We start from the raw sequence: 12,189 nt of genomic DNA on the forward strand, positions 1-12,189 counted from the left end.
TAGAGTTATCCTTGGTCCGTTTCTGTTGCACAGGGGAGGGGCTTTTCGATGCAAAAAGCACATTCTTTTCTGAAAAGAATACACCTGGCGGGGGTAAGGGGGACGGGGGCAGGGACACTGGACGCTGGTCTCCCCCGCGGGTTCCCGGTAGCGCGTCCCGGCCGCATCTGCCCCAGCTGCCTGCGGGGTTGAACAAGGTGCCCTGTCCCCTCCCTCCCGTGAGCCTAACGCGGTTCTGTTGCCTCCGCAGTACGGGGTGGACGTGATGGCCCGCGACGCGCACGGGAACACGGCGCTGGCCTACGCGCGGCAGGCCTCCAGCCAGGAGTGCGCCGACGTCCTGCTGCAGTACGGCTGCCCCGACGAGCGCTTCGTGCTCATGGCCACCCCCAACCTGTCCAGGAAGAACAATAACCGGAACAACAGCAGTGGGAGGGTGCCCACCATCATCTGAGGACCGGCGGTGCCCGCAGCCTCCCGCGCGCCCTCAGGGATCACGCCACGTGAGTCCCATCGCGTCCCCTCACTCCTCCTGGTGGTCCCCAGCCAACCCTCCACGCCTCCACCCCCCCTCACGCCAAGCGAAATCACAAAACCCGGATGGGTCCTCAAGGGGCGAAGAGGAGGCCCAGAGGCTGCAGCATTGATTCCTTTGCATAAACTCCCCTGATCAACACACAGGAGCGACCGGCGGGCCTGGGTTCGTTGATAGTAGCACATGGCGCCGGACCCTGGTCCTGGTCCCCTCGTGGCCGGGGGAGACAGAGCGTGGCACAAGGGCGGGACATGGGGGAGGGGAGGCGCGCAGCCAGGAGAAGGGGTAACTCTCCTTAACTGGCAGTTCAGCACATCAGTACATTTCACCTCTACCAGACGGAACACTTGGGTTTCATCTCTTCTCCGAGGAGCTTGACGGCATAAATCAGAAGCAAGCAGAGTTTTGTCAGGTTTGAAAGCCCCTATGATGGTATGTGTCAAATCAGTTGTAGCTAATCTGTCCAGGGAGAATACTGGCTTCATTACACTCGTATAGTTGAGTTCTTCCAGCATTACCGCTGTTTAATAGAACATGATTAGTCATCACCGAGAAGAAAGCATATTAGCCAAGGAGGTAGTTACACAGCACGCTCTGATGATTGCCACGATGTGATTGCAATACTCTTAGAAGCATCATATTATCCCAGACATGTTCTTTCAAGCCCTTGGAGCCCTCCTTTCTAAATTCACTGTCATAATTTAGTATCTGTTTAATTTTTCAGTCCAAAGAGGAAATCAGTTGCCGAGTATTATTTGACTGCAGTCTCCTTGGCACAAAAACAAAATGGAAAAAATAAATAAGAGTGACTTGGAAGTTCAAAAGGAAATCACGAATTCAGCTAACAACAGCATTTTGAGCACATTTAGTGAACTAAGTAAATGCATAAAAGGCTATTTTAGCCCAAACCTGAGAGATAGTTTGTGTCCTTTTGCCAAGGTGGGTGTCTTGGGTCTCAGTCACTCTGGGGCCGTGTTGCCCAAGTCACACAGGCTTCTGTATTCTGTCTTTAGATGAGATGTGTTGAAAATCTATTTGAATAAAAGAAGTTCATAAATATGCATTGATTTCTGTACAGACAAATGGCACCTCTGTTAATTTATAAATTGAACTGGATGTGAACTAATAATATGCAACTAGTTGAGATAAGAGGGTTACAGATCATTGTACACGGGAAATATTCCCAGCAGTAAACACTTCCATTAATGTGATATACAGCTTCTAAAAAGGAGCATATCAGAATAAGATGGTGGTACAATTTGCTTATTAAAATCAAGAAAGGGGGGGATAAAAGCATATTAGAGGGGGAAAGAGGCATGTGATTCCTTGTTACTGGAAAGCACGATTTAGATCTGACCCTACTTTTGCCCACCCAGAGGAACAGGCTGTGGCAACGCGGGGGGTGACTTTCCAAATCCCAGACCCGGGCGCTTTGCAGAGGTCCATCCTGACCGCCGCTGCCGATTTGGGAGCACAGACTGACTCATGAAACGCCCTGAGACTTTTTTTTTTTTTGCCTGGTGGCCAGGCCCGTCATTTTAGTACATCGCCCGATTTGCCGTCGTCATGGTTTCTGGCTGCTTCAGACTTCGGCCACCTTCAACGTGGTGGCCAAACATAGTAAACCAGATCGTGACACCTTAGGTGAAAAAGAAAAGGGGGCAACTGTGCCTTGAGCCCTTTGGCAGTATGACGGGGGAGAGGGCGTCACCTTGAAGGATGGCCTGGGACCGATGTAGCACAGAAACATAGGGCCACGTTCACCCTGCCGCCTCCGGGGAAGTTCCTTGCTCTCGTATATTAAACCTTCTATTTTGTAAGAGTTTTTCCTCTTCTTTCACTTTTTAAAGAAAAATTAAAGTAGGTGGGGAAAAAATAAAGCTTTACACAGTTTCTACCTGGGTCAGTGTTTCATGGGCATTTCTAAGCTTGATGCAGCTCAGTGGAACTCGGCGGTTTCCCAGGATAACAGGTGTGGAAGCCTCCAGCCTGGGAGCCTTGACAACAGGTCCGTAATCCCTCCACCCGATTTTTAATTCTGTTTCATCGCTGTGTGGTTATTTTAAATGTGAATAGAGGAAAAAAGAAAGTCCTTCCTGTTTCTGAAGAAACGCATTACTCTTCTATCCAGCCACGCGCATTGGCCTCCCCATTAGCGTAGACGTTATGTAGTGAACGCAGATAGAGTATAAACGAAATTCCTTAAATTATTTCATTGTAGTTAATTCCCACTGTAGGAATGCTTTATCACAGTGAAGCCCTTCTTTGAAAAGAACGGAATTCCTTGTAAGGCTTCTCTTGGGATGTATATGAGTGTGTACAGATTATTATATGTGTTTATAATATAATATTTTCCCAGATGACTTCTTTTTTCACTTAGCCTTTCACGACCTGAATGCTAGACTGGTTTCTTCCCTTCCCTCCCTCGAGCGCTGGGACTTCATTGATTCCTCCTTAGAAAACTCGACCCCTCTCCTGCTATTTTTAGCGATATTGATCTGCTGCAGGGGGCAGCCTGCTTTCTCGAGCCCGAGTTTTGGCAACAGAGAAAAGGCGGTAGTGGGTTTCAAGGGTTTTCTTTTAAAATAAAGGTGGCCGGCGGCCTCGTCTGTTTGTATGTCAGTGTCAAAACTAGAAGTCCTTTCTTTGCTGACAACGCTCTCATTGCCATCTTAAAGCCTTACTAACACCAAGGCCGGAGAAGCAAGGACCCAGGGCCAGTGTTAGAAATAACCAGTTGAGGAAGGGGGTCCAGTTTTCATAGTTTATTTCCATGTAAGTTCAGGGACGTGACAGTGACACAGGAAGCCACCACTGCAGAAGCCACGTAACCTTTTCTATTCAGAATTCGAATTTTTCCTTGACGAGAAACCCGCTGGCTGGGGAAGGCATGTGATAAGGCGGCCACTCGTGAGGGCACCTGCACAGGTGAGCTGGGTGTATTGCAGACCTCTCTGGATTTCTCTTGCGGCCCAGAGAACCCTGCGGAGAAAGGAGTCTTGATTCTGACGGTGCATGGGTGGACCTCGAGTTCTGGGGTGGACAGACAGATGGTTTACCAAGCCAGGGTCCCAGGTTCCTTCCGTCTCCGGTCTTCCCAGGAGATGAGCAGTCGAGGGCGAGTGAGTGACGTTACTGCCGTGAGTCTTCGGTCCCATAAGCAGGTACAGTTTCCTGTCCCCCAGGAAGCCCACCCTATGTGGAATCATCCCAGAAAGGAGGTGAGGGCAGCGGGCGCTTGCTGACCGCTGGGCTGTCGGGTGCAGGAAAGCAGCTCTTCCTGAATTACTCTGGCCTGGAATCCTTAAAGCCGCACCTTCCCTGCAGGGCCACGAGCCCAGGCTGTGGCCCTTGTAGCACCGGTGCAGGGCCGTGCACTTCTGCCCCCTCCTCTGAGGTTTTGTGCCGCCTGATGCGGTCCGCTTGGACCCAGCCTCGGCCTCCAGCATCGGCTCCGGGCCTCCCAGTTTGGTGCCACCTGAACACATTCAGGCTCATTCCCCACGTTTGCAAAGGAGCTCTCACTACTTCACTAGGGAACAACAGTCCAACAAGAAAGGCAGCCCTGGGGCCGAGCAGACCTGGGTTCACCTGGCCTTGCCGTCCCATCCAGCTTCCCAGGGTCCTTCCTCAGCTGTGAAACCCTGTGGCCTTGCAGGGTGTGGTGACGTTTGGACCAGTGTGATAAATGCCAGCCCGATGCCCAGCCAGGGGCGGGGTGCTCAGGAGAACAGAACGTGGATGGGACGGGGCCAAGAGCACCAGCCGGGAAACCTGCCCCGAGCCAGTGCCCTGGGGGGTCGGTGGCGGCCAGCTTGCCAGCCCCTCCCGTCGAGGCTCTGACCCTCCTCTGTCTCTGCTGAGCCCGTGGTCGTCAGTGGGAGCGAGGGTCTCCGAGGACCCCTGCTCCCGGGCAGCCCCTCCCCCAGGGATGTGCCCGCACTGCCCCCTCCCCGTCGCGTCAGCCCACTTAACCGCCATGCGCCCTCCAGCCTGAGTCTGAGTTTGATTTCTTAGAGGACAGAAGGGTGAGTGTCCCCCTCAGGCCCTTCACTCCCGCTGCTTCTGGCCGAGACCACCCTTCTCTCTCCCACACCCTCTGCTGTGTTGTCGATCCCAAGGCCTCTGTCCTTCAGACGCCTCCTCCGGCACTGAGAGGCCACTGGACACACTCGCGTTTGGGGACCGTTGAGTGTCCTTTTCCTGCTTCCTCTTTAAAACCAGAGCTTCTTGCAGGCACCCTAAGCTGGCAGGGTGTGGCTTGAGGCTCCAGGGCCCCCTTCTCTCTCCCTCTCTCTCTCTCTCTCTCTCTCTCTCTGTCCCTCATTGAGCTGCTGTGGCCGGTCAGTGAGCTGTCTTCCCTCTCAAGGGTGACAGTGACCTTGTCCTCGGCCTGCCCTTGGTGGTACCATCTTCCCCCTTGGGAGTGGCCATTGGCTCCTGCCCAATCCCCGGCCTGAGCTGTGCTCACGGGTGACGTGGGCCCCGGTGGCTCCAACCCCGCCAGTCCTTTCTCTTTGCATTTAGAATGTTCTGGAAGCAGGGGGGGGGGCAATCCACATTCCCACCTGGGGGGCTCGGAAGCCTTGCTGCAATGTAGGTCCTCAGTGAGTAAAGTAGGGTCAGGTCTCAAAAACTGCTCAGGAGGCACAGATGATTGGAAAGCAAATCCGTCACCTCTGGACGGGCTGCTTCCCTCCCTCACATCCTCTCTGTCAGGTGCCCCGCAAGGTCATCGCGACTTTCCTGGAGCTCCCCTGGACTGTATTTATGTCCTTCAAGCAAACAAACTGAAGAGCCGTCAGGAAGGAGCTCAGATAGAAACATGCTGAAGATACACATCTTTCTTTCCCAGGAAATATGATTTATTTCTAACTGCCCCTTTACACGTGGGTTTCACACGCTGTGAAGTCGTGTCTTGGAGTGATTTTCACCCCCATCCTTCACCAAAAAGCTAAATAGGGCCTTTGGCATCCAGACTTGCATTTTCTCTTTTAGCCATGATTTCGACATGTTTCTTTTTTGATTCCCCAAGTGGCTGTCCTCGGGAAGCCCTGTGGTCAGTTGGGTCTTCGGTGCGGGCTCCGCCCCGGCCAGGCCAGGGCCCCCAGGGTGTGGGCAGGGGGGCCCAGATCACACCCTGGCCTGCCCCTGCTCTGCTCTGTGCCCTGTGCTGACAGGTCCTTTGTCATTCACGTTTCTAAATCAGCTTGCCTTTCAGTCAAGACATCACATTCCTTCCAGTTATGCGGATGAGAGAAGCGGGGTGGGCAGTCACTTGGGGTAGATGAAACAGTGCTCAGACTTTCAGTTCCATCTCTGCCAGGAAGTAGTCACTGGAACCCAAGGTGCTGTGACATCTGAGAGAGAGAAATGTTGCCACACAGGGTCAGCACCTCCACGTTGGACGTTCAGCCACCTAAGTAAGACGTGATCATCCCCAAACCACAGATTTTCTCCCCCTTAGAAAAGAAATGCTGTCCTAAAATAGATTTTTTAAAAAATATGAATAAATTCCCTGTCTCATTTTGGATGTCTGCTGCTTTTTAAACATAGATTGACACTTTTTTTCCGGTTGGCTTTTTCAGTTTGGGTCTGAGTTGAAATTAGAGGACATTTCATCAGCAGGGGATTCTGTAAAAACGAAAAAGTCTGTTTTTAATCTGTGAATTTTTTTTTAAAGCCCAGATTTTAGAAGTATTTCTGTTTCACCAGTGTAGCAAGCACCCTCCCCAAAGGAAGGGTGCAGTGACCATGAACTTGAAAAGCTCTCCTTAAGGCATTTCACCTATGAGGTGTTGTTTTTGTTGACAGCATTTGGTTTGGGGGTTTGCGCCTTTTTGGTAAAAGTGTCCTTATCTGAGGCCCTCAACCCATCCAGAAAAAGGCCTTCAGTGCCGGGGAGAGGGCAGGGTTGGGGCAGGCGTGCCCAGCAGAGACCCAAGGTGGCTCTAAAGGCTGCCGGTGTACGAGCATGAACCTGCCCCGTTAAAAGGACAGGATCGCTGGATTCCAGACACCGCGGGACACCTGGCTCCCAGCAGGCGCCGGCTGTGCGCAAGGAGAGGCAAGGTGGCTGCGTGAGAGAGAGGTGGGCTTGAGGCTTGTCTTGTGTTGGGCCTGGCTGTGGCATCTGTAGAGAAGGACCCCCGAGGGTCGTGATCACGGCGTAAGAGAGATCCTCGCCTGTCCGACTGCGATTAGGACTCATCCAGATTTCAGTGTCAGTGAGCATTCCCTGACCTTCAGCTTTTGAGATGCAGATGAAAGAAAGGAACCAAACAAGGTGTGAGAGGGCTGGAGAGTCTTTGGAATGGAGCAAACCCCCTTAACACACCCGCCGTCGGGAACAGTCGCCCCTAAATCAGATTATGCCCCCGTCTCCCTAGTGCCGGACGGCATCCACACCGGCCCGGAAGCTAATGCCTGAGCTGGTTCAAATACTCTTGTAATAAGGAGACTCTGCCCATCCCCTAGAAGCTCATACTCAGAACTGGCGCGTGGAAATTAAAGGTGTGTCGGGCTGGATGAAGGACGCCCCGGGTCTCCCCACCCCTGTAACGACACCTGTGTTAGAAACCCTGGGTGCCTGGCTTCGTGCAAAGACCTTGGTGAGCAGCCCAGCTGGGGACACGGCACTCAGCTCTGCACCTGACGGTCCACTGAGTCGCCTGGGGAAAAGGTACCTCCCGCCTGGGAGGACAGAGACTGGACCCAGGGTGCCGTGAGCTGGGGACAAGCCAGGGAGTTAGCTTTTATTGCTCATGTGAGCCCATCACGCACCTCTCAACCCCACCGGTCCCACCCACGGGGTCCCGGCAGCTTTCCCACCAGGACTGTTACGCGTGCACTGGTGGACCTGAGTGAGGGTCAGAGCCGTTCTGTGGTGCACAGGCCGTGGGTAGGTACCCTTGGAAACTGCTGTGTGGCTGTTCACGCATCTTGGTCTTAGAAATAATGCCTTCTCCAAACGTTCAAAACCAGCACGGTTTCTCTCCTCCGACTGAGTTTTTGTGTCTAAAATTTATCAAATTCTTGGGGCTGCTGCCCCTGCCCTGGTTTGAGTGCCCGTGTGCTGGTGATGCCGTGTGCACTTGATCAAAGGCGCTCTGCCGAGCCCCGGAAGGACCGGGCTGGCGGCCCAGGGAAGGGCTGGAATTCGGCCACACCAGCCACAGGCATTGCCACGTGGGTCCTAGGGTGTGGCTTCCTGCCCCAGACAAGCCCCACTCTCCTGTCCCTGACTTGGAACTGGGTTCTCATCTTGCCACTGGGTGTGTTTCTGAAAGGGAAGCCTGAGCAGGTCAAAGGTGATGACTGAGAGGCATTTTTAGGAGGCAATAGGGAAGGCCGCGCCTCGGCACATTTTAGCACATTTCTCTGTTCTGTAAATAGCCATGTATAGAAGATGGAAGAGTAGCCTGGGGTTTATCCAGAGATGGGTTTTTTTTTTTTTTTGGTTGTTTTTATATTACCTCATTCAGCAAGTTTGTTTCACAATGACTCAATGATGCTTTATTTATATTGTTTGTACTGTAATTAAAACCATTGACAGACATTTCACTTGGCTTGTTATTTCATATGATCTTGTTTTGATTAAATATGCCAGTTTGTATTTTCCTGCCTTGGGATTTTTTTGTGTCAGCTGTACAGTATTCTAAGGGGACAAAAAAAAAGAAAAAGAAAAATGTGTAAAGTAATGGAGAGAGGTGGCTATAGTGTAGAGGCCTCTTTCTAATAAAGAAATGGAAATATGTCTACACCGCTTCCGTGGAGGTTTTTCTTGGGGTGTTTTTTAGGGGGGCGGGGAGGGGAAGGCATTTTTTGTCATGATTAATTGGGTCTCTATTCCCAGGTCAGTGCTTACGGAAGGGATTCTGCTAGGCCCAGGCAGCCCCGTGCATGAGCACACTGGCCCAAGGTGCTACAGTCATGGCAAGAGGGAAAAAACAAGGAGCAGCTCTTCTGACTTATTTACAAGAAATTCCAAGAGGCCCTGGTTCCTCCAGCCAGGGATCACCTTGGCCAGGAAGTTCTGATACATCAGATGCTTCAGATGTATCTTTCCACTGGACCCACAGTGCCCCAGATACGTGATAAGGACTCAGCAGTGGCTAGAAAATAAACCCATTCCAGGACGATGTTATTACTAATATTATTAAAATGTTCTCATGCAAAATAACATCCTATCTTTATCCCCCAATTCAGAAAAGTATAAAGAAGGTAAGACTCACCCAAAATGCCACCACCTGGATGTCACCACGGTTAGTGATTGGAGCACCTTCCAGACTCTTCTCTCTACAGACAGACGGATGGCTTTCCAACCCCCGGTCTTCCATGTCAGTAAAGATAGAGCCGCGCGATCACAGGACACGCTAGTATTTACAGTTTCTGTTGAGATTTCCCCGTGGCCTGGGGAGCCCACAGCGCCACAGAGTGTCTGGTGAATTGCGCAACACAGAAGGGAGCGTGCCACCCAGCCACGCAGTCACGTGACCCCCAGCAGGCCAAATTCAAACCATGACAAAGGTGACCTGTCTTCTAGTAAATAAGCCAAAGAAGGACCAAGAAAATTGCTTTCTGGAGGAATCAGTTGCATTCACATGCATATTGGTTATCTATGTGGTAAGAGATTTACAAAACAGTTCTTTTAAGTAAGGGATGACACCTAGAGGTAGGCAGGCCAGGGCTGCGTGGAAAGTTCCAGAAGGCCATCTGGGCCCAGCCTCCTCCCGGCCACCTGGTCAACCGTCACCTCCTGGCCCCCGCAGAGGGCTGTTCCACATCCAGCGTCTGCCTTCCAGGTGGGGAGAAGCGAAGGGGCAGCCGAGTCGGCCCTTTTATTTGGCGTCCTCGAAGCCCCGCTCGTGACCACTGCCACACAGCTGGCCAGACCAGGTGGCGGCATTCAGGGCTGCGAGGGGGGCTCAGTGGGGCGGGGTCTGGTGGTAAGGAAGGGCAGGGAGCAGGTGTTGAGTGGGCAGCCCTCGGTCTCCGCCCCTCCACCCATGAGTTTCCCCAACATCCAAACACACCCTTGTGTCAACACCCAGACTCCCCAGAGAGCTGCCCGGTAGGCGGGTTGGCCCGGCCTCACCGCTACGCAGCGGCCCCTGGCCTGTCCTGGTCTAGGGCATCCTGACCGCTCCCACCTTCCCTCCAGTGCTCTCACGTCAGCCTCAGGGTATCCATGGCCCTCCTGGGAGGTCACAGCTTCTCCGCCTCCAGGGTGGGGAGCTGAATCACTCACCTTCCCAGGCCAAGGAAAGTTCTGCGGCCTCAGTGAGGTAACTAAAGTGAGACTGAGTGCCTAGATTTTACAGCCAAGATTTTTTAAGTGATCGTATGCAGTGCCGGCCAGGCTACAGTGGGACTGTCCCTAACACGCTGTTGGTGGAAACGAAGTAAAACAGCATTTCTGCACAGCGATACGGAATTGTGTTCAAAGACACCGAAAATCTTCCCTCTGGCCCAGGAACCCAGGGCCTAGACAAGCCTTCATCACAGTGGGGGGGCTCCCTAAATGTGTTAATTACATGAATAAATTCAATGTCTAGGAATCTGGCCAAGGAGTAATGTGAGCACTTCGACATTTGTGTAAAAGATCTTCATGGCTACAGTTTTTATAATAACAAAATATGGGGAACAAACACAAAGTCTAACGGATTTTATCGAAGTAGAGTTGATTTATAATATTGTGTTAGTTTCAGGCACACAACAAAGCGATTCAGTTTTATATATATATATATATATATATATATATATATATAAGAGAAGACGAGTCATTCCAAATTGTGTTTATCACGTGAGGAAATGATACAATATAAATTTTAAAATTAGGATACAGAGTGTGTTTAAGACAGATCTCTATTAAATAAAGATATTTTTATATCCAGAAAAAAACATCCAAAATGTTAGCAATGGCATCTCGCTATGAGGAGTTCTGGGTGGTTTCTATTTCCTTCTTTATACTTTACTGTCCACCTCTTCTCCATAAGTATGTGTGTTTTTTAAGAATTATTTTGAGGTACATTTTAAAGCTCACAGTTTGCCATTGACTTTCAAGAAAGTGGTTGGGTTTTTTATTCATATATTTTTCACTCATACTAAGATTGGAGAACTGATTCGTTAATTGATTAATAAACTACAGACACAAATTGATTAAAAATTAGGATGCTTTCAGGCCAGGAGCAAAACGTAATTTACAGACTCTGATGGAACGAAGTTCAGACGGACCCCTCAACGCAGTCAGTGCACAGAGCTGGGAACCATCCAGAAGGCCGGGCCTGCCAGGGGCCTCCTCGTCCCCTCCCCTCCCAAGGCTCATCCATTCGTTCCCCTCCCTCCCTCCCAGACCCCTCTCACCCTGGACCACAGCTGCTCCCCTGCTGACGCGAGACCCCTCGAAACCCTCCTCTCTGCAGCCGACAGTTCTCCTGGGGCCCTGATCTTGCCATTCCCCGCTTGAAACCTCTTAACCGCTCCCATTGTCCCCACGGGAACGTCCACAACCCTGAAGGCGGCCCCACTGCTTCCTTGCCCTCTGCCCCCACCCTCCCTGCCCACGTCCTCTCGCCCCTCTGCCCCTCACTCTCAGCTGCAGCCACGCCCCAGCCTCCAGGCCTCTCTCCTGCTCCGGACCTTTGTCCACCGTTTCCTTGCCCTGGGGAGACCCCGCTAGCTCCTTCTCATCTTTGGGGTCTCCCGCGAAATGCCCCTTCCTCAAAGAGGCCTCCCCACCCTAATGCCCAGCTCAGCCCCGCCCCCTGCGCTCGCAGCTGGCTCTCCTTGGCCTTCACCGTGCACTTCCTTGTGGGGTAGATCACCCCCTACCGCACCTCACTCGGGTTCCAGGCCTCCGGGTCTGTCCGGTCGCCCCCAGGGTGCGTGGGCTCAGCCCGAATATCCCCTGAATGAGGGCGCGCATGAGGTCAGGAACAGGCCCACCTGCTGATGCCCTGGCCCTGCCTGGGGCACCATTTTCTTTTTTTCAAAAAGTATCTATTTATTTATTTAATTTTTATTGAAGTATAGTTGATTTACAATATTGTGTTAGTTTTAGGTGTACAGCAAAGTATACATATATTCTTTTTGATAATTCTTTTCCATTATAGTTTCTTACAAGATATTGAATACTGTCCCCCATGCTGTACGGTAGGACCGTGTTGATTATCTCTTTTATATATGGTAGTGTGCGTTCTGTTAATCCCATACTCCCAGTTCATCCCTCTCCCCTGCACCATTGTCTTTGGGTGGTTCTGCTTTTCGGGAAACCAAACCTCGTTGTCACTGTGAGCGGGCTGAAGGGGGAAGGGTCCGGAGGGAGGCCCGCAGCTGGGCGCTCAGCGCCTCGCCCCTTCCGCCAAGTGGTCGGGTCCCTCCAGAGGTCCCCGGGCGCTTCGGTGGAGCCTCAGCCTGGCCCGTGCCCCCGGGCCAGGGTCGGTCATTGATGTGCGGGGCTTTCTGGGCCGCCCCCCCCCGCCGCGGGTCCCAGCGCGCTCGTGCAGGGACAGCCAGCAGCCCACGTGGAGCGCCACCCACCCGCCGGCCCTAGCACATTCCCGGAGCCGCTAAGCCACGATTTATCACCATCGAGTCCCGTAAGGAGCCTAATTGGCCCATAAACGCAGTCCGATAACTGCACCTGACACCCA

The 12,189-nt window shown here is 52.2% G+C and overlaps 1 protein-coding gene across 10 annotated transcripts in view; it reads left to right on the forward strand.

Annotated features, from left to right (window-relative positions):
- Window positions 1-8,295, forward strand: part of AGAP1 (ArfGAP with GTPase domain, ankyrin repeat and PH domain 1) — a 549,508-nt gene extending 541,213 nt beyond the window's left edge. For all 10 annotated transcript variants that reach the window (XM_036857335.1, XM_036857336.1, XM_036857337.1 and 7 more), the window contains one exon: window positions 251-8,295. In XM_036857335.1, coding sequence (XP_036713230.1) covers window positions 251-454 — 204 coding nt within the window. In that variant the 3' untranslated portion in view covers window positions 455-8,295. The remainder of the gene's footprint in view (window positions 1-250) is intronic.
- Window positions 8,296-12,189: the final 3,894 nt, after the last annotated feature.

The sequence above is a fragment of the Balaenoptera musculus genome, chromosome 7 (genome assembly GCF_009873245.2).
Source record: "Balaenoptera musculus isolate JJ_BM4_2016_0621 chromosome 7, mBalMus1.pri.v3, whole genome shotgun sequence".
Classification (NCBI taxonomy): domain Eukaryota; kingdom Metazoa; phylum Chordata; class Mammalia; order Artiodactyla; family Balaenopteridae; genus Balaenoptera; species Balaenoptera musculus.